Genomic DNA, 23297 nt, shown 5'->3' with positions numbered 1-23297 from the left:
TGTACCTGTAGTTTACTTTCTTACTTGGCAATAGTAATAGGACTTAGTCCCCTACATCAAATTTTTTAGCCTTTAACCCCTGATCATATTGTATTTTTGACTTTCCCTGGCAGTTACTAAATGTTTATGTGTAAAATGTTCTACGACCTGCAACTTATTCTTTTGTGTCAAGATGTATTTAATCAGGTTTTTAGGGCCTTCTTTCCAGTCTACCCTCCTTTAAGTCTAACAAGATTGTCTCCCATATAATAATTCAAAAGGACTAAATCTTCTGGATGCCTATAGAACCTCCCTATATGTGAACAGCAGAAATGGCAGCCAATATTCCAATGCTTTGGGTCCTATCCTGTATTTTAGCATATTCTTTGGTCCGTTCTTAAGTTCATCTGTTCCGTAAAATCATTTGCCTGTGTGTAATAAGAACTAGTATACACCTTTTTATTCCCAGGTCTGCATGTAGCTATTTCAACAGACCTGATTGGATATTTGTGCCCTGATCTGTAAAAATGTCTTGTGGTATTGTAAATAATGACCAGCTCCTCCACTATATATTTACTGGTCATATTTCTTAATGGAACTGCTCCCAGGTACCAGCTGGCATAAACCACCAGAATAAGTTCATTGCCTTTACTGGACCATGGTAACATATGAAAAAAGATATCTTTTCCATAGGGACTTTGTCTTGGTAGCTTTTTTGGCTTTACCAACCATGTTTTGTAATATTGGGTCACTTCTCCACAGATCCTTGGTCAATAGAATATATCCAGGATCCGATCAAATCCTATAAATGGTCCCATCTCTATCCATATATCTGGCCCACACAGTCTCATGAGGTAACTCAATATGGCTTTGTAATATCCCTGAGGAATCACAATTTATTTGACCTGTTCCTTTCTGTAGGGATGAAGACTGATACAGTATAGCAATCCTTCATTTTCTTGGTACCTTGGTAATGTGTCCTTGTTCGTCTCCTTTTTTCGCAGCCAGACAAGAATGTTCTAGCTGAAATCATGGCAAGATTGTGCTAGTCAATGTATGCTCTATGGTCATATTCACTGCTAATTTCACCACATTTATCTTTTCGCTGAATTTAAGTTTATGTAAAAAAGTTCACATTACCACATTTTCAACTAAAAAAGCTTTCTTGTTCATGTGTTTAGTCAAAGCTAGTTTTCCCAATTGTACTGTATGGTTGAGAGAGATAGCAATAGCAATAGCACTTAGACTTATATACTGCTTCACAGTGCTTTACAGTCCACTTTAAGCGATTTACAGAGTCAGTATATTGCCTCCAACAATCTGGGTCCTCATTTTACCGACCTTGGAAGGATGAAAGCCTGAGTCAACCTTGAGACAGTGAGGATCAAACAGCAGGCAGCTGGCAGTCAGCAGAACTCTAACCACTGCACCACCGCGGCTTTTAGATGAATAAAGTAAGGAAAGCTGAGTGCTGAAGAACTGGTGCTTTTGAATTATGGTGATGGAGAAGACTCTTGAAAGTCTCTTTAGAAGATCAAATTAGTTAACCCTAAAGAAAATCAACCTTGACTGTTCTTTGGAAGGTCAGGTACTGAAGCGGAGGCTCAAATTCTCTGACCACCAAATGAAAAGAAAGAACTCATTGGAAAAGAACCTGATGTTGAGAAAGATTGAAGGCAACAGAAGAAGAAGCCAGCAGAGGAAGAAATGGTTAGACAGTGTTACTGACCCAATGAACGTGAATTTGGGCAAGGAGACAGTGGAGGACAGGGGGACCCGGCATGCTATGGTTCAATGGGTCACAAAGAGTTGAATATGACTTAGCAATTGAGCAACAATTTGTTCATGTGATATACATTTAATTATCATTTATCAATTTTAGCATATACAGTACTTTTGGTGAAGAGGTAAGGTTTAAAAAGAAAATACAGTATGAAAAAATATACTTAACAACATCTTTCTGTGCTTTCCCCTATTTTTCTATAATTAATTTTGACATTTACTATGAATTTATTTTCCTCTTTTGTTTAAAACCCCTGAGAAACAAGAGTATATGGAGTTATGATAATAATGTTCAAAATACTGGTCTGTTTTGCTTGGAGATTTTTGCATAAGAAACCACTCTTGATGGTCCTAAAATGTATTACTGAATTGGCAGGATGGTGTCTTGATATAAACAGGACACATGTAGATCACTATGAATTATTCTCTGTGGCTTTTTGCTACAATTATAGTTGGATCTTGGCACCTGAAAAAAGATGACCAAAGAGGAAATAGCAAATAATCAGATTTTCATTATCCTTAGCTGCAAGATTACATATGCTTTGATGTAGGAAAATAATTAGAGCTGTATCTCTAGGGAGAGATTCTGTTTTGAAAGTTCCCAATTACAAGAAAGTTTTCTATTTGTTGCTGTTGCAGTTTCTGATGATGATTTAAAATTCACATTCTGTTCTGTAGATTGGATGGTACAGAATATTCTATGAAGGCTAATTATTCCAATTTTTGTTATCTAGCTTCTTAAAAATTGCTCCTGAAACATGGATCAATAAGCATAAATGTAAACTGCTTTTTATCAAGTAAAACTATCATCTATAAAGATACAATACTGTATTACACTATAATCTATACCTTACCACATCATAGCATTATAACATATTATAATACTATAAAGATCAATGGTTCATAAAAGCACCAAATATATTGTAGAAGTACTATTAATACAGTATTTGAACTTCTTTTAGTATGATTATGCAATCTTTGGCTTCATTTGAGATTTCACTTGAGATTTCTGTAAGAAAGAAATACATTTTAATGTTAACTCTTAAAAATCAGCAAATTTACATGTACAGATTTTTAGAGGAAGGCATACAGTTCAAATTAGTGCACCCATGTTTGTTCAGGGAAAATGTTTGCATGGCTATTCTAAATTAAATAAAATCTATCAATCCAAACATTTAAGACATATTACTTACCTTTATCCTTGAACACAAATTGCTTGGCACTCTTGTTCGGTTTCAAATCTATTCTGGTTGCCTTCACAACCTCCATACCAAAATCGGGAACAAGAATTTGTATCCTTGACATAAAACCAGTTTACTTTATAATTTCGGCAGCTTCCAGTTTTCATTGGTTCTAAACACCTGGTTTCTGAAAATAAAGTATACATATATATTGTTTTGCTGTACTTCTATAGAAGCTGAAATGTCTTGTCTATACAACTTTATTACTACAATAAAGTAATTGTCACTACCTTTATTTTACTGTGAAATGTAAGCAAGAATTACAATTGAGTTATTTTCAGCTTTCATGAGCTTTCTCTGTCTTTATTGGTTCTTCAAGATTATAGTAGTACTAATTGTACATAGTGCCGATTGACTGGCAGATACAATCCTCCTTTGTAATGCTTGGAGCATTACACAACACACAATGTATTTACCTTCCAAGTTTCTAGCCATATTCCAATGAAGTACATTTTAAAATGGTTATAAACAGAAATTCCTTTAGTCAATTGGGCTTTTTCTTAAGAAGACATGTAACTGATAGAATAATCTGCCCAAAGTGACCTTACAGAAGAAATGGGAGACATAGAAATTTAATAAATAAATAAAAATAGAATAAGCCTTTCAAACATGCAGGAGTATGTTATTGTAACCTTATAATAAAGATAGTGTTAAGTACTGGTTTTTGTTTTCTGTCTGGATTACCTTCAAGAGGTTAAATCAAAAATGAGAGATTGCCTCATGCATAGTCTGATCAGCCACCCATTGTGTTTTATTTCTCTCTAGTATTTCAGTTCTTCTCAAATGTTTACTATCCAAATATGATGTACTATATTTATTTAATGTATTTTGTTGCTGCTCGGGTATCTAAACTAAAACAAGATGTGATAGCTAATATGTGCATATTAAGATCAAGATCTGCTTCTGTCTTAAAACTTAGACTATCTGATTCTAAGACACAAAGAGTGGTATACATAGCTGTATGCAGGCAGTCACTGGGTTAAGAATGAGACCCATCCATCTGCCTCATTTTGTTCTTATGAATAGGTTGTCTTACTGCCTATTACTAAAAATGACAAATAGCATTCAAGGAACAAAACATTGAAGCCACACAGTGTTTTTCTCAAACCACTGAAAAACCACTGAAAACTTACTGTTCATTTAAAATGTGCAGTTTCAGCAGTTCATGAAAACATTGTGTAGCTTATGGATAGGCAGTCTGGTCATAAATACAAGTTATCTATAAGCTCTTAACCCAGACTGTCTGTACACACTACTTATCATTTATTCATGATAAACTGTTTCCTGAGCTTTGCTGCCAGATAGAAAACACTGGTTGATGGCATGCCAGGCTGACCATCGAAATCATTAATTGAGTCTCAATAATTGAAAAATGTAATCATAAGCACGGTCTGGGTACTTATACTATAATTTATTCAAAAGGAATAACGTTCGTCCTAAAGTTTACAAGACATGGAAGTGTTCATCATTATAACCAAGTAAAGACTGAAGTTTCAAAGAAGGTTTGCAACAGCTAGGTATAGCTGACCATATGAGTTTACAATGTGAGCTACTGTACAAGGTTTGGCTGGCATATAGAAATATGCCAATGCTAGCTAGTCCTCTGTCTTCTACTAAGTGTTTCCATGAGATTATAATACAATTCATGGACTAGCTGCACTCTAGTACAAGTTCTGACTCATAAGGACCAAGGACAAGTGATGAGTCCTAATGTCACCTGCTGCCATCTTAGGCTCTGGCTCCCTGATTACCTTAACTTTTCATGGAGAGGCAAGAAAGGAAAAAATAGAAGCAAAGCAATTGTGAATTTGTCTTTTTGATTTTTAATACTAGAAATTATGAGATTCTTCTGAGAACAAAGAAAATTGTTCTATTAAGTCTGCATATCAATTTTATCTCTTCTGCTTTAGAATACTTCCATACCTTTCATAACATGTATTACTGTAGGAAGCGGAACCACAGCTGGTGTAGGTTGCACATGTCTAGTTACATTAGACACAACTGTTGAATTCGGATTATGAGTGCTGGATTCCAAATAATCTTGGCTGACTGGCTGAATATGATGTTCAGAAATATATTTAGAAGTGGTTGAGGTAACATTATGATCCCGATCCAAATATGATGCTTCTTTCTCACTGGGTCTCTTTGAAAACTATATTTACAATAAAGAAAAAAATCAGTAACAAAATTTAGCAATGCTTAATTCAAAGATTGTGGATTTGCAGAAAGAATTAATTCTATCATTAAATGTTTGTCCCTCCTGTAAATGTCCTTTTTAGTAATACTTACAGTCTCTGGGTGAAGTGGAGGGGTGTATGATCCAGGAAGATCAATTTTGGCTACCCGACTGCCATGTTCACTGGTTTCAAATCTTGGAGAAAGAGCTGAACTGAGCATTTTGGTGATATAGGAATTTAAATCATTTTCACAAATTTGTTTGAAAATCTTCTCCTCAAGAGCTAAACATATGAAAAAGAAAATTGCATATAGATATGAATTACTTATATGTGATATATTTTTACCCAGATAGATGAGAGAGAGAGAGAGAGAGAGAGAGAGAGAGAGAGAGAGAGAGAGGATATAGATATAAATAGGATTTACTTGAAATTAGATGTGATCTCTCTCTCTCTCTCTCTCTTTCTCTCTCTCTCTCTCGAGTGTGGATCTGCAAGATTCTGTCAGTGTCACCTTACAATAAAGTGGATTTAGCTCATCTAGTCTTGTTTTGTGTCTGGTTTTCCCAGGATGGCCGACAATTAAGGTTCATAAAGATTTCTTGTCATCAGATATTTAATGGTGTGATGCATCAACAGTTTAGCCATGTGAATTTCATACCGTAGTTCAAGTAAAGGCAACTCACTCTTACCTTGCAGAGTCATGAAGTCATCAATCTGGTAGACATGATCACTATCTGGATCAGTAGCAATTAGATCCATTTCTTTTCGAAAATTTTCAAAGTTGGGATCAGTCTTCTGTACCACTCCAATTACAAATATTTCTATTTTGAGCGCATGGGCATCTCTCACCACTTCTTCCAGTTTATGTAGGTCACGTTGATCTGCCTGCCCATCTGTTATTACCACTGCCACTTTTCTAACTCCTTGTCGAGCCATCTGAAATATATCAATGGCTTTTCTGATAGCTGTAGCAGTGTATGTGCCTTCCCCATAGTATTGCATTGCATCAACAGCGTTTTTCAGATTGTCTTTGATAGGAAATTGCTGCAGCGTGGACACCACCTCCACTTTGAGGCTAAAATTGATGATGCCAATGCGGGTTGTGGCTTGGTTGACTGTGATAGCATCTATCATAGTTTTTACAAACCGTTTAATCCTTTCAAAATTTTCAGGCCCAACACTTTCAGAGCTGTCAATCACAAACACAAGCTCCAAAGGATTTTCTCTGCACTTAACACCACAGCCTGAAATAAGTGGTAGATAGAATAAGAAGTTAAGCATGTGAATGGTTTTCCAAGAACTAATAAACTTGAAATATTTATTTATTTATTTATTTATTTATTTTGTCACACAGTATATATAAGTATAATGAAATAATTGTACAATATATAAGCATATATATGAGTATGTAATAACTATATTAATTGGATATAATGAAAGGAAACGGTAGGCACGATTGTGTTCTTATGCACACCCCTTACAGACCTCTTAGGAATGGGGTGAGGTCAATGGTAGACAGTTTTTGGTTGAAGCTTTGGGGATTTTGGGAAGAGACCACAGAGTCAGGTAGTGTATTCCAGGCATGAACAACTCTATTACTGAAGCCATCTTTTCTGCAATCAAAATTGGAGCGGTTAACATTAAGCTTAAATCTATTGTGTGCTTGTGTATTGTTGCAATTGAAACTGAAGTAGTCTTCGACAGGAAGGACATTGTAATAGATGATTCTATGAGTAATACTCTGGTCATGTCGAAGGTGGCGTAGTTCTAAATTTTCTAAACCCAGGATTTCAAGTCTGGTGGCATAAGGAATTTTGTTGTAATCAGAGGAGTAGAGAACTCTTCTTGTAAAATATTTCTGGACACGTTCAATTGTATTGACGTCAGAAATGTGATATGGGTTCCAAACAGTCGAGCTGTATTCAAGAATTCGTCTAGCAAATGTTTTATATGCTCTGGTTAGTAGTGTAGTGTTTTTGAAGAAGCAGCTGCATGAAATAACATGAGGCATTTGTCATATCAGTTGCCCAGAATTGTGTTTAAACTGGGCAGTCAAATCTTATAAACAAACAGATAAAAGGTGCCTATTTCCCCTCCAATGGATAATTGAAAAATAGAAAAAAAGCTTAGTCATGTGGGCATGTATTTTTCAGACTCTATATCAGGGGTATCAAACTCAAGGCCCAGAGGCTGGATCTGGCCCACACAGTGCTTAGATCTGGCCCATGGGGCTGTCCTGGAAACAATGAAGTTTCCATGGTGGAAAGAGGCCAGGTGCCTCTGCCATGGTGGCCATGGTGCCTCTGCCAGTGAAAACAAAGCTTGTAGGGGCCATGTGCAGCCCTCCCAAGCTCCATTTTCGCTGGTAAAGGGTTGCGGGATCCCCTCACAGCCAAAAACGGAGCATCACAAGGGCTGAGGGCAGCCTTCCCAAATTCTGTTTATGCTAGCAGAGGGTTGCAGGAAGCCATCGCAATTGAAAATGGAGCTTGGGAGCCCGTTTTCTCTGGCAGAGCGCTTGGGCCTTCACAGGCATCCCCAACACAAGTGATGTCGATTTGGCGACATCCACCCTGGCCAAGCCACCCCAGCCCCCCAAGGTCAAACACAACAATGATGTGGCCCTAAATGAAATCAAGTTTGACACCCCTGCAGTGAATCAGATTCAGGTTTGATTTCATAAACAGCATTTGGAATAGCACATAGACCTGTATACCGCTTCATGATATATAAACTCAAGATAAACCGCTCCAAACTCGATTGCAGAAAATATGATTTCAGTAACAGAGTGGTCAATGCCTGGAATGCACTACCTGATTCTGTAGTTTCTTCCCCAAACCCCCAAAACTTTAAGCTTAAACTGTCTACTGTTGACCTCACCCCATTCCTAAGATATCTGTAAGGGGCATGCATGTGCACCTGTGTTCCTACCATCCCTGTCCTAACATTCCTTTTTTTACTTACTCTTTTCATATATCCAAATTATATTTATACTTTTATTACAGCAGAATTTCCCAACCTTTCTGGCTTTGCGGGCAGGAGAGGGGATGATTTTGCATTAGAGTGGGCACTTGTGGACGCATAGCTCCATTTGCAATAATAACAGGCACATGTGCCTGCCGCACACGCAAATGGAGCATATGCACACACACTTGCCCATTACTTGTGCGTACTTGCCTACCACTTCCATGGCCCAATTCTGAATGGCTCAAGGTCCAGTAGTGGTCTGTGGCCTGAGGGTTGGGGACCCCTGCTTTATAGCACTCCTTAAGCAGTTTACAGAGTCAACATATTTTCCCCAACAATCTGTGTCTTCATTTTACCAACTTTGGAAGGATGGAAACCTGAGTGAACCTTGAGTCTGCTCCAGGCAGTGAGCAGTTACCCTGCAATACTGCATTCTAACCACTGTGCCACCACAGCTCCTAAAAAGGCAATGTTTTGAAACTGCCCATCTACTATTAGACAGAAGATTGTATAGACAGAAGATTGTATAGCACGCACACTGATGATTAACTAGTGAAAGTTCACAAGTTAGAGAAATTTGTGTTCTCTAGTTCACCAAAGTTCACCACAGAGAAATAATATAGAGTTTCACTTTACAGAGTCACTTTGTATTACAATGGTAATTCCCAAATTTGAAAAAAGTCCTGTAAATTAACATGCACAAATTTTACATTTAATTATAATCTCCAATACTTATTTCTCTGATAATATGCAAGTAGTTATTCTATCAACAATTCCTATAACTGTGCAACTTTTAGACCAAGTAAGGGTATCCATTCTTATTTATAATAACACTACTAGAATTCTTTTCCTCTTGTATAGTACTCTTTAACACACAAATATTCCTTACATGCCCAGAAAAAACAGAGATAATCTGGGATGATAGGACTTAGAAGCTAGAGTGGGCAACCATTTTATGAGAGCACCAAAGTACTACTATATACTCTCGTTTGTCAATATAAAGCCCAACATGAAGTTTGTTCAGACTTTTGTTTTAATTTTTCTTTCACTCAACAAATTTAATTGCAATATATACTGATAAGATTTACTTTAAATTCTTTAAGCAAAAGTGATTTGTACAGTAAAATAATTTCTTTCCTTAAGTAGATCTTACCACATATCTCCATAATGAGTTTGATTATTTCTTCTTTCTGGAAGAGAACAAGACCTTAGTTTGGTCTTTCAGAATTAGAAATTCCACAGGTGTTTTTAAAAAGCAGTTTTTCAGTAAGCATTCATTTTACAGTATGTTTAATTGAATCACTGAGGAGACGGGGATAAAAATATGTTCTCTGACTACCCCAACCAGCAAATGACCCATGTAGTCCCTGAATCAATAAGACTAACATAACTCTCTCTTAGTAAACTTAAAATATAACTTCTCTTCATTCATTGATTTACCAGAAAATATACCCTGCCACCACATGAAAGCTTGTTAAAAAGGGAACAGCTAACTGTGTTATTGTATACTTGGAAACAATCAATATATATATTATCCTAAATATGGCTTTAATTCTACAATTTGATTTATGCAAATAAATTAGAAATACTGGTAAATTCCAATCTAGCACTGTTCAGAATGTGTGTTCTAAGTGAATACCAATAGTGAATGAAATATTATTTGTGTCTGCTGGCATAATACCTGAAAGAGATTATTATTAAGCTGAAATTAAGCTGAAATAGCATAGAGGGCTGATTGTACACTTTCTAGTTTCACACCTATTCAGATGAAATACCTAAATTGGGCTAATTGTGGTTTTTAATATTTAATAATATTTTGATGTCAACAAATGACAGATGTACTTACAGTAAGACCAGGTTCACCTTTTTGTCCTGAAAATCCCTAAAATATAAAACAATGGCACATTATTTCATAGTCTTCTGCAACATATAGTTTGTGTTGTGTAATATAAATAAGGGTTGGCTCCAGAGTAAGTCAGGTATATTACAATCCTTTTGATTTCAATAAGATACTCTTCATATGACTAATCTAGACTCAAGCCAATATGAAATATTTAAGTTTTACCCTTGGTCCTTGAGGGCCAGGCTCTCCAATTTCTCCTTTGTTACCTCTCCTTCCCTGCTCTCCCTTCTCTCCATAGTCACCCTAAACAGACAGAACATTCTTTTAATTACATGAATGAATGACAGGAAGATAAACACAAAGTATCTTAATAATCAATGCAAGTTATTATTTTTGATGAATAATGATATTAGGTTATGCAAATCAAACAAATCAAAAGAACTTTATATAAAAGCAATAGGATAGATATAAATAATTTATCCTAGCATCTTTCTGCACAATCACTGCTACAAAGTACAATTGATATTTAGCTTTTTTCTTTAAACCTGTTAATTATTTATTAGTAAGTAATTTTTGTAGGTTTAGCCACAATACAGCATTTTTTCACTATGCTCCTTGACTTTCATTACTAGTAATGTTTGCACTGTCTCCTTTGCATGATACTGGTATGTAAATTGATCTTTTCCAATCTGATGGCTACTGGGTCATTCTCCAGATTTGCTAGCACAGTTTGGTTGGAACCTTTATTGACTCTTGTGTTGATTGCAATACTTCTGTAGATATTCCATCAACTCCTGTAGCCTTCTACTTAGTAATGACCAATGTGCTGGTCTAACTTCCTTTTTTAATACTGAAGTACATATTGTAAATAAGGAATATAGTTTAATGTAACTTGGACATTGACATCTTTATTGTAAGAATTTTATTTATTTGTTTTTATTCTGCCTTTATTGTTTTTACAAATAACTCAAGATAGTAAACATATCCAACACTCCTTCCTCCTCCTATTTTCCCCACAACAATCACCCTGTGAGGTGGATTGGGCGAAGAGAGAGTAAGCCTAAAGTTACCCAGCTGGCTTTCATGGCTAAGATGAAACTTGAACTCATGGTCTCTTGTTGTTTTTTTGAATCAGGTACCAACTGCCCATTGACATCCTTTACTATATTTTCCTAAGCTTGAAACCTCCTTCTGAATTTAAAGAACTTTGGGAAGACTTTCTTTGTTTTTCTGAGTCTGTTTCCATCTTTAACAGAATGCAAAAAAGAAAACCTAAAAAAATGAATAACCTGGTTCTTCAGGAAAGCTTCTAGAGATGTGATTGTTTAGCCTAAGCTAGAGATAACATTGCCAACAGAAGTTAACAGAAGTGATGCAATGATTCTAATACTATCTTTGGCAATTTATAAGCCATTCAGAGCCCATGGGAATCAGCAACACGTCAGTCCAAGCGAATAAATAAACTGGTCACTGTAAATGATTACATGATTAATGAAAGAATGTTATGATAAAAGCATAATAACTGCCTTATTCCTCTGTTGCAGGAGATGCTTTGATATGTTTTTCAAGAAACACAATAAAATTGCCCATTGTAATCATGGCCCATTGTTTCCAAAATTTAATGTAGGAGACAAAATGCTCATTCATTTTTAGAATTCATCCTGAATAAAAACTGAGGAAGAAATTCTGATATGTATACAGGTAGTCCTCAACTTAGATCCACAATTGAGATGAGAATTTCCATTGCTAAGCAAGGTGGTTGTTAAGTAATTTACACCCATTTTTATGACCTTGTTTGCTATGGTTGTTAAGAAAATTACTTCAGTTGTTAAGTGAATCATGTGGTCTTTAAATTAATCTGGCTTTGCCCATTGACTTTGTTTGCTGGAAGCCAACTGGACAGGTTGTAAATGATGGTCATATGACCCCAGGGTATTGCAATTATTGTAACACATGTCAGATGCCAAACCATCAAATTTTTATCACATGACTGTGGGGATAATGTGCTAGTTGTAAATGTAACAACTGGTTGAGAGTCATATTTTCAATGTTGTAACTTTGAATGGTCACTGAATAAATGGTTGTAAATCAAAGACTACATGTCTATACTTGCCCTTTTAAAACAGAAAACTGTAAGAAAACTTTCCTACAAACAATCTGAATTCTGATTCAGAAAACTAATTGAAAAAGTGCCATCAGTTAATAATTAGGATATTCCTAAATAAAGTATTCATGAATATTTAATCTAATTGATTGCTAAAGAGAAAACCTCTTACCTTTGGACCAGGTAATCCAACTCCTACGGAGCCCTTTGGTCCTGATGAACCTTGAATTCCTTGCTCTCCCTGAAAATAATACATAAGATTAATTCCAAATTTATATTTGCAAAAGATCTATTTTATACCATAAAATTGAGCAGGCTAAAGAAATCTTTGCTTTTCTGTATTTATTTAGAAGAAAAGATTTTGTAGATCCTGAAAAGGCTGCCCTTCAATTCCCATAATGTTCGATTACAGGCTCTGCCAACTGAACTGATGGAAATTAAGAATATAGAGCTATATGAAGAGTTGTAGAGTCTTCAGCCTGATTCCATGTCATTTTACGTTCCAATGAATGTTCAGCTTTATATCTCTTGAGCTTCGACTTCTGTGTACATAAGTTTATGTCTGTTAAATAATTATCTTTATTAAAGTCACAGAAAGCAAACATATAAGAACCTTCTCCATAGTTATGAGGTTTGAGTTATTATATTTCTCTCAATAGCACCTTTGAGGTCAATTGTCTAGAGAGCTACTGAGTTAATACAAACAAAAATCAAATAATTATTCAGTGTGTGGACTTGTATTTCCATGGAACAGTTTCATATCTACAGGCCGAAGAACTGGAACATAGGTGTTTTATAATAATACAGCTACTGAACAACAACAAGCAATTTTCTGTTTTCTTTTGAAAAATCTCCAAACAGTGATCATTGGGGTTTTACAAAAATACAAGGAAAGCCAGAACTCTGATATCCCTTTGGCTAAATGAGACCATTTCCCCCAGAAAACTGACAGATGCAAATATCTCTGCATCTATTGCAAAAAAATAAAAATAAAACTCTGCAACCAACTTCCTTGCTTTGGGCTTTTTCAACAATAGTGGCAATAAGGAATTCAGAATTATCAAGGAATTCTGCCCTCTAGAAACTGTTGGAGAAGTTCTTTTCATCACTATTTTTCTCATTACAAATTTTCTAAAGAAATTAGAAAGGCATTTGTGGTCATTATAAATAAAAGTGGAGGCAAAATGGTTTCTATTTCATTTTTACTGTTTGGCTTTGGGTTTTAAGACACAAAAGCAAGTGAGAGAATGAGAGGTAAGGATGGTCTATACTAATATTCAAACATATATTCAATTAAATAATTCCCTAATAGTTATAAATCAACTCCACAAAATTAAGATTGTCTAAATTTCAGCAGGTTTTCATTTGCATATGCTAATTCATATGCATTGACACAAATTTGGACTAGCTGCTATGTTATCATAATGGGAACGTCAATGCTTAGTACTGATTAGAACTTTTAGAGTATCTATTTTTGTCTTTCTTGGTCTTAAATTCATAGAGAGCATGAATCTGCTAACCTCCAAATACTGTCAAATAACAGGATCCAACATCTGTACCTTAAATCATACTGGCTGAATTTGATAGCTTTAATTCAAACACATCTGGAAAACAAGTAGCTCCCCACCTTGAAACAGGAAATACTTTCACATAGAAGAAGACCTCTTGGCAATCTTTTTATTGACGCTGGACTATCCTCTAAAAAAGCACAGGCCATCCTATTAAGCTATATTTAAGAATTTAAGTTGATATAATTGTGATTGATTTGAGATCTGTCTATCAGTTGGAGTTTTTAAATTTACAGGAAATGGTAGCAATAAAACAAATACACAAAGCATGAGAGAAATAATCTACTTTCAAAAGCCTTCCCTAGCATTAATATTCTTACCTTATTTCCTTGTATGCTGTCTCCTGGTGCACCTGGCGGGCCAGGAAAACCCTTTTGTCCCATAATACCCTATTTAAGAAAAGGGAGAGGAGGAATAGAAAAAAAATTTTAAGAAATCCCTAAACTTCACTAGAAATCTTCCAGCCAGTTTTGAAAAATAGAAAATCAGAAATTTTTTGATAAATATACAATGTGATTATATCAAAGGAAAAGTAAATTCTGCTGGTCTTATCTTCAGATTTTCTTCAAAAATTTTATATATTTCACAAACATCAAAATTATTCCTGCCCTGACCCACACACATACACACAGAGACCAAAGTTATATGACAGTGTATTTCACATAATGATTCTAGGTTCATTTTATTGATTCATAACAATCAATAAAAACAACAGTATAAAAACAAACCAAAATCTTCCCATCAGATACCAGACCATCCATACCGTTGATCGCTTAATCAACCCCATCTTAGTTTGATATAACTCTGTGACTTTCTTTTTTGATTTACCTTAGAATCACAGAATCACAGGTTAGAAAGGACTTTGAAGACTTCTAGTCTGTAGAGGTAAGTTCATGCCATTTTGCACAAAGTCCAATCTTTCATTGAAATCTTTGAGTGATGTTTTAGGATAGGATAGGATATTAGAGATAGGATATTCCACTGTTTAATAACTATAAATATTATTTCAAGTTTTGATCTCTCTCCATTAAGTTTCCACATGCTGGTCCTTATCTTACCCTTTGGGTAATTATTGCTCTGAATAATAAGTCCACACCTTCTTCCGACTGACCTCCCTTTATACAGTTTGTGGGATGGCTGGTATCATACATATCCATTTAACCTTTCATTCGTTAGGCTAAACTTACCAAGGTCCTTTAACCTCTCATAGTATTCAGCCTCCAAACCCATTATTATCTTTCTTGTTCTACTATACACTCTTTCTAGTCCCACAAAACTATTTTTGTATGGACAAAAATGGAACACAATATTCCTAATGTAGTATGAGCAGTGCACATAGAGTGATATTATCACATCTTCTGATTTTGAAGCTGTACTTTTATTGATGCAACCCAAAACTACATTGGCTATTTTGGTAGCTGGAGCACTTTGCAACTCAGACTTCATCCATAATTGTACTAACATATACAGACCTCTATCTGGCTTTTCTTATCTGAGTATTTAAAACCTTCCATCTTTCCAAGTGCTTTGGTTCCTATTTTGTCCAGTGCTTTCTCTATGTTTTTGTACATATTTCAATATTATGCTCCTTGCAGCAAGACCTTTGCTTCCTTTTTTTGTTTCTTGTAGGCTATTTTGATTTACATTTGATAAAATAATTTTGTTTTCCATTGCCCTAGCAGATGCCAACCTTAAGCTTAATGTACACATTGTGTATTATCACAAGGATAAATACTCATACATTCTTACGCTGAAGACTCATATCCTACTAATATCCTGATTATGCTTGGAAGCCACGTCTTTCTTTTTAGTTTCCTTGAAATCTTGCATAGTAAGCCTGGTCTTTTATCTCTGTTTGGATTTTATCTAATATGCACAGTAGGTAAACAGTTCAATTCACTTGTAATTTTGCACTAGTCACTCAGTGACTAGTCACTCAGTGACTCTCAGCACAAACTAAATCACAGAGTTGCTCTTGTGGGGACAAAAAGAAAAAGGATCCCCACATACATCATCTTGAGTTCTTGGAGGAAAAGTAAGTTATAAATCTAACAAATATCACTATTTTCCTTTCCTCCTCCTCATTACAAATAGCCAATGCTTAATAACCATGTTTGAAGCTACAACAACACTGAAAAAGTGATTTACAACTGGTCCTTGCATTTTTGACTGTCACAGTGTGTCTGCATTCACAAGATCACAATTTAGTTGCTTGGCAATTATTGCACATTTATAAATGTTGCAATATATTGCAATCATGTGATTGTCATTTATGACTTTTCCAGGTCACAAGGTCACATGATGTGTCATTTATCAATTGCAAGTGATTCACTTAATAACCACTCCAGGAACTACTGTCACTAAGTAGGCAATTACGTTTTGCTTAATGATCACTTCACTTAGCAATGGAGTTGTGGTCCTAATTAGGTTGCAATATGAGGACTGCTTATGTAATTGTTACGCATTTTCAGATCACTTCTGTTTCTTTTTTCATTTGTGCTTTGCTTTTTCTCTTCTAACATATAATATTGGCAGTTACCTAGATGGGAAGTGAAGGTTTCTAGTGTATTCTTTGGGTCAATGTGCTCTGATAATCAATGAAATCCATTTTTCTGTGTATGGCCAGAGTTAAACAGAATATTTTAAATTGGTTATGAACAATGCTTCATCATGATCATGTGTGAGAGAGGAAGGGGAATCCAAGCTGCCCTTGGATTGTGTTGGAATAAAAAGGAATATGCTAGTTAACTAAGTCTGTTTCTCTTGTAGACTGGGGACAAGATGAAACAAGTTCATGGAAAGAAAACAGAAAAAGAACTAACTATAAGGGGAGACATCCAAGCTTAAGATTGTTCCTGCCAATATCTTGTCTAAATCTGAGTATTCATTATTTCTCAAAACAGGTGGAAAAAGTGTTGAAACTATAACAATAAAATGGTCAAAGTAGAGTGCTCTGATCTATAAAATGTACATTATGATTAAAGTTTTCCAAAAGAACAGCAGCTAAGGAGTGAATCAATATTAAAATTGGAATCATACAATGTTCTCTTTTTCATACTCTTGAACAGTATGAAAAAACCCTATATTTTTTATCAGAACTTTAGAGTACAAATAAGATTGCAAAAGCTGGGCACATTCACTAAAGTTGTTACTGACTATAAATATGAAGTGGTCCTATTTTTCTGGTGAGGAAAAGCTGAGGCATTGGAGTAAGGACTGACCAGAGGGGAGAGTGTAAGATGTAAAGCATCGGAATCAAACCTGGTAAATGATGTGATTTTTCTCCAAATATTTATTAGAGAGCATCCAATAGAGTTGAACCCTGTTGAAATATTTTCCTCACACTCCTTACTTCCATTTACCCAGCAATCAAAAGAACATCTCACTGACCTTTGGCCCAGGTATTCCCACTCCTCTTTGTCCAGGAGGCCCTGGTGGTCCTCGTGCTCCTTGTTCTCCCTAACAGAAAGAAATTAGAAAGGAATTATAATCATATACATTTATGAATGAGAGGGAGGGAGGGAGGGAGGGAGGGAGGGAGGGAGGGACGAAGATATGAGATAAAGGCAATCTCATTGCAACCTCATAAGCCAAGTGTGATTTCAAAGCAAAGCATATATTAGAAGTAATATATGGCATTTCAGTCAAAAAAAGCAAAGCCAAATATTTCATATAATGTGCAATTGGTGTGTTTAGTGATTTAGAGCCATGGATTTTCAAACTTGACATCTTTAAGGCTTGTGGATTTCAACTCCCAGGATTCCTCAGCCAGCAGTACTTTATAAGGCAGCTTACATCAATAAAACAAATAGGAATTGGATCATTCAGATCTAAGTCTCTTCCAGCACTACCATTGTCCCTTATCTGGGGTCTTTACAAAGACAAGGTAGAGAAAAATTTCATCTGCAACATCTGTCAGGAATTGGGAATCCAATGCTGGATTCCCTCTTCTGAAAACAGAGCTGTGATATGATAGAAAACTGAGCTTATGTGCCTTAGACTACCATAGCAAGTCGCAGAGGCAATGCTCTCTGAAAAAATATATGCTAAATTTATTCGTATTTAATTTCAAAAAGTGTATGCTGCACTTCAAAACCAGATTCTTCAAGCTATAAGTGCAAGGCTTGGATATTACCATATGCAGCTATCTATCATAGATACCTTGGGAAACAGTATTTCAAGATGAAGATATTGGAGGTAGCTTTGCAAGCAGATGAACCTTATGTGTAATATAATACCCTTATTCTGATTTTAGCTCTGTTAACTTTTGGAAAGGTAAATTCCAATATTTGGAAATATTTGGAAAATGGAAATGCACTATGTGATAGCCGAATTCAGTTAAAACTCTAATCAGAATAAAATGAAGATAATTATTTATTATAGAAATAACTTCCAGATGCTTTGCACTATCTCATGGTACAGATACTTCATATACTACTATAGCTACTTTAATGCTTCATAGCAGCTATCCCCTATTCTATATATTTTCTCTGTGCTTCTTTTGTCCTGTCTGCTCCAGTTTTTGTTTAATCCAGTGTTTCTCAACTTCAGGGACTTAAAGACCTGTAAACTTTAACTTCTAGAATTTGTTAGATAGCATGGCAGGATAGGGAGTTGAAGTCCACACATCTTAAAATTCCTGAAGTTGAAAGACACCTATTGAAACCAAATGAGTAATGGAGAGAGGAGCCCATTATCCAGTTCTCTGTGTTTTGTCATCACTTCAAACCACTTTTCTCCCACACAGAGACTTTTCATGTGCTAAAAACCTAGTGATAAAGAAAATGCCAGGAGCAGGATGTGGATTAATTAAGACTGTCTGCAGTGTATATTATCTCTTCACAGTAGTTCTTTTAATGATTCAAACAAAGGAAGCCTCATACTACTTCAAAAGAATTTAGCACTGTGACAATTGGTGATAGAGTTTTGATTGTGCATTTACTTTAATCCCATTTTTCTATGTTATATACAATCTGCAATACATGCTGATACGGACTAATTTAAGACAAATATTTTCTACACTGAAATTAGGGATCTGCAATATGATATCATGGGTACCAATCCTTCTCGGTTGTTGTGAGGAAAAGAAACAAGAGAGTATTAGGTATACCTTGTGTGATACACATGCACACATATAAAGCTGGGATAAAAACCTAATATAACTCCAAAGGAAGCAACTTCAAATAGCTTGAGTAAAGGTAACAATTATAATTAGCATTAATTATAGGTAATTCTCAATTTACAACCATTCATTTAGTGGCAAATCAAAGTTACAGTGATATTGAAAAAGTGACTTACAATGTGTAAGTTGCACTTACAACCGTCAGGATATCCGCACAATCACATGATCAAAATTTGGGCACTTGGCAACTAACACGTTTATGATGCTTGCAGTGTCTCGGGATCACTTGGCGTCCAATGCACAAAGTCAACGTAGGAAGCTGGAGTTGCTTAGCAACCATATGATTCACTTAGCAGCCATGATGATTTGCTTAACAACCCACAGCAAAAAAGGTTGTAAAATTGGATATGACTCACTTAACAACTGCCCCACTTAATGATGTAAGTTTCAGTCCCAATTGTGTCCATAAGTTGAGGACTACCTGTACTTGTGTTGAGATTCTCAATGTGCTAAATGTTACCAGTAGGTGGAGCCAAATGATTCCTAAATTATTTAGATAATTTTGCATCTGAAGACATTTGCAGAGTTGCCATGAATGAGTAACATAGTGCATATTAAGCTACAATTCTATGACTTCTTGCTTGCGAGAAGCTGCTTTCCACTGACATATCTCAAAATCAGTATAAATAATTTTATACTGTAAGGCTGCTTACTATTATATTTTCCCAGCAAGCTTTGTACCAATTAGTTGCACAATATACATCCCCTTTTTTTTCTTTTTGCATGCCTTGGGTGTCTCTTCCCTGGATCTGTAAAATGCAGCCATAGTAAAGTCATGACTCAATGAGCAGTCACATCTGTGAACCACAGAATTCCAACAACAACCCCCTTGGACATTCAATCCTCTTTGCCAGAACTCTTGGAAAATAGTTGTTCTCTATCCATTTCATTTTATATCTATTTTCATTTGCACAGAAATTCCCCTCATTCCATAAGCAGGGCAGCGGAAATGACCATGCAGCGGAAATGACCATGGAGCAGAGGGAGCAAAACATCATTCCCATTTTGTCTGGCAGAACCAGCCAAATCTGGCCTGTGCAGCCTCTTCAACTAGATTTGATAGATCTGATCTAGCCCTGCATAAAGAACTAGAATTAGGATGTCTTTTTAAGTAATACCAAAAAAGAGAAGTGTATTTCCATTTTGCTTTTCATTGGACATAGCTTTTTTTTAAAAAAATATCTTATTTTTTCATTACTGTTGTTAACTTTTTATTATTTATTTAATAATTAAATTTCTAGGTCCCCAACTCCAAAAGACTGAATGACTTACACAAAACAGCTATAAAAATGATTTCCCCCCAAGGGAATAGCAGCCAGATTTTCTCCTCCACCATCAGATACAAAATGAGTGATGATGGGAGTGTTTTGAATGCTTTATAATAAAGAAAATAGCAACATTTAAAATAAATAAGATGACAGCATAGTGGATATATTTATAGTCCATAAATATAGTCATGTATAAATGCATGTAGCTGCATGTACCTATCAGAACAATTATATAGCTGGGTCCAAATTTTAAAATTCCACCCACTGCATTCCTTACTGCCAGCCCCACTGTTAGCATTAGAGGCTGAAGAACTGTGGTTCTTATGCTTTTCATACTTTACATCCTAAGCCCTCTAACTTATCCACCAGATTTGGATGCAGCAGAGAGCATTCCATCATAATTGCTGATCCGTCTCTTCTGATAGAAACTTATTTTGAGCCAGTCCAGCAGTTCTGAATAATTAGTAACCGTGAGATTAATAGGATGCCTGGAGTGAGGAACAGCCAGTCTGCTCTTTCTGGGAGTTCAGCCAAAACCTGAGAGGTCACCATTTAAAAAGACATTCTTTCAGCAGCTGGCCTAGCATATCTTCTAGGGACAATGTTGGTGGTATAGGTCTTTGATCTGGTTTATAGGCAGAATTTTGTAGAGCCTCTGCCACTACTTGCTATTTAAGCTGCCATTCCTTGAAAGTTATGCATTTTATTTTCATTTGTGATTGCAATTATGCTCCTCTAGTGTGTACCATGCCTTGACAACAAGGCGGTGCCCATACAGTTCATGCATCCCACAGGCAATTTGGTGTGAATTGAGTCTCTGTTACATCAAATTCCAGTTCTCTGCTGGCCACTTCTGTGAGCCATTTCTCAAGCCAAGAAAACAGAGCCCCAACTGATCTTCAGGAACATTCTTACACTGCAAAATTTAGTGGCATTCTAGCTTGACTTGTATGCAAATTTATTAATGGGGCTTTTCAGTTAAAGAAAGCTATTTTAAGTATCTGGGAATTAAAGCAGTGCAATTTAAATTAAAAATTAGGGTCGTCTCAAAAAAGATTTGTTGGATTTTTATCCTTACACAATATCAATAGTGAGAGAAGAAAAACAATATTCATGTTGAAAAAAGAATAGCAATAAGTATATTATTATTATTATTAGTATGATGATGATGATGATGATGATGATGGTGATGGTGATGATGATGTACTATTTCATGGAGAAAAATATCCATATCTGAGTGCAAAATGAGATACATGGTCTCCAAGCTTTTGAATTTTGCAGAACTTCATTAATTAAAATACTACAAAATCAGGAGTTAGGGAAAAAGTATTAAAATCCAAAACCTAGACTGGATGCTTCAACTATGTGGTATGCAGTTTAAAATCTGGTGGCTCTAGGCTGTAAGATAGCCTGTTATTAAAACACAGCTGCCTGCAATTACTGTAGGTTCTAGTCCCACCAGGCCCAAGGTTGACTTAGCCATCCTTTATAAGGTAGATAAAATGAGGACCCAGATTGTTGGGGGGGGCAATAAGTTGACTTTGTAAATATACAAATAGAATGAGACTATTGCCTTACACACTGTAAGCCGCCCTGAGTCTTCGGAGAAGGGCGGGATATAAATGTAAATAAATAAATAAATAAATAAAAATAAATCTGTAATCCTGATATAAAAAGTATTGCCTTATAGTCTATGTACCGTGAGGCCACTGGTATTGCTGTCCTAGTGGAAAGCAACATGGAATATTCCTTTCAAATCAGCAACTGGGGATTCCTAGGCAATATTCTAATGCAATATTTCTCAAACTTGGCAACTTTAAGATGCATGGATCTCAGTTCCTAGAATTCCTCAACTAGCCAGCTGGTCCTATAACTCTGGATTCAGCTTTCTTCCTACTTTCTGAAGGTAGGGTACCTTCAAAGGCTGAGCTAAATAGAAGAAAGCCTGCCCTCACATGTTCTTCTCCGTGCAGAAGGAGACAATCTCTGTTTTCTCATGCATGAGAGAAAAAAACCCTGCCTTTCTGAAGACAACAAGGGAAGACATATGCCAGGCATTTTGATACTGATGGTCTTAAGGCTAACTCAGACTTCTATCCTTCCAAGGTTCGTAAAATGAGGACCAAAACTGTTGAGGGCAATATGCTGACTCTGTAAACCACTTAGAGAGTGCTGCAAAGCACTATGAAACAGTATATATGTATCTAAGTGCTATTGCTATTGCTATTATTGGCTAAACCAGCAGAAGCCTCCATATACATTCTGAATCAAGAAGGCTCAGGAAAACTTCTGGAGAAGACCCATAAAAGCTAGTTTGGTCTAGTGATTGAGACACCAAGCTAGAAAGAGGACGACCAGTCCCACCTTAGCCATGAAAACCATCTGAGTGACTTTGGATCAGTCACTCTTTCTCATTCTAGTCTAGCTCACAGCTGTTGTGAGGAAAACAGAAGGAGGAAAATGTGTTGGATATGTTCATCACCTTGATTTATTTATAAAAATAATATAGCAAGATCTAAACAAAAAAATAAATAAAACCAGGCAGGAACCCACTTTCCCACACCATGGAGTGAATGCTGTGCCTCAAAGAGGAAAAATAATCCACAAGCAAAATGAAAAGTTAATTAGTAATGATGGCAAAGGAGAAGAGACTTCGCATAAGAATGGTAAAATTAAGCTCTTATGCCGGTGTTTCTTCTGGTCTGTAATAAGAGACATGAAGAAAATGTTGCAGCATAGAAATCCCTAGGTTGACTAGATCCCTAGATTCATGCCATTTCCAACATGAGGTGTAAGATGATGTGATGAGAAATATAATCCTGAGGTTGAGGAAGGTCAAAATAGGCAGTGCTGGGCTACAAGGGAAAACAGACCAATCTGACTCATGCAAGACATCCCATCCCATGACAAAAAAGACATAGTATTCCTTCCTGCCCTTCAATCCTTTTTTCCCTGTCTTTCTTGCAGTTATGCTACATTCTAGTCTCAAAGGCAATAGGTGTTGTGCTTTAGCTTAGTGTTTCTCAATCTTGGCCAACTATAAGATGTGTGAACTTCTTCCCAATTCCCAGACTCTCTCAGGCTGATTGGGGAATTCTAGGAAGTCCACATATTTTAGAGTAGCCAGAAACACTGCTTGAGTACCTTGGTACAAATCATAGATCAAACTGTTCACATAATTGCAAT

At 35.9% G+C, this 23297-nt stretch overlaps 1 protein-coding gene across 3 annotated transcripts in view; it reads right to left on the bottom strand.

The window, feature by feature from the left end:
* Positions 1 to 1827: 1827 nt before the first annotated feature.
* The window catches only part of COL28A1 (collagen type XXVIII alpha 1 chain), a 96971-nt gene continuing 75501 nt past the window's right edge, over positions 1828 to 23297 (bottom strand). For all 3 annotated transcript variants that reach the window (XM_058182190.1, XM_058182189.1, XM_058182191.1), the window contains 11 exons: positions 17052 to 17120; positions 13982 to 14050; positions 12266 to 12334; positions 10212 to 10292; positions 9993 to 10028; positions 9300 to 9336; positions 5869 to 6423; positions 5292 to 5461; positions 4926 to 5154; positions 2955 to 3129; positions 1828 to 2770 (listed from right to left, as the gene is read on the bottom strand). In XM_058182190.1, the coding sequence (XP_058038173.1) occupies positions 2957 to 3129; positions 4926 to 5154; positions 5292 to 5461; positions 5869 to 6423; positions 9300 to 9336; positions 9993 to 10028; positions 10212 to 10292; positions 12266 to 12334; positions 13982 to 14050; positions 17052 to 17120 (1488 nt within the window). In that variant the 3' untranslated portion in view covers positions 1828 to 2770; positions 2955 to 2956. The remainder of the gene's footprint in view (positions 2771 to 2954; positions 3130 to 4925; positions 5155 to 5291; positions 5462 to 5868; positions 6424 to 9299; positions 9337 to 9992; positions 10029 to 10211; positions 10293 to 12265; positions 12335 to 13981; positions 14051 to 17051; positions 17121 to 23297) is intronic.

The sequence above is a fragment of the Ahaetulla prasina genome, chromosome 4, assembly GCF_028640845.1.
Source record: "Ahaetulla prasina isolate Xishuangbanna chromosome 4, ASM2864084v1, whole genome shotgun sequence".
Lineage (NCBI taxonomy): Eukaryota > Metazoa > Chordata > Lepidosauria > Squamata > Colubridae > Ahaetulla > Ahaetulla prasina.
This window is presented reverse-complemented; position numbering and strand designations above follow the sequence as displayed.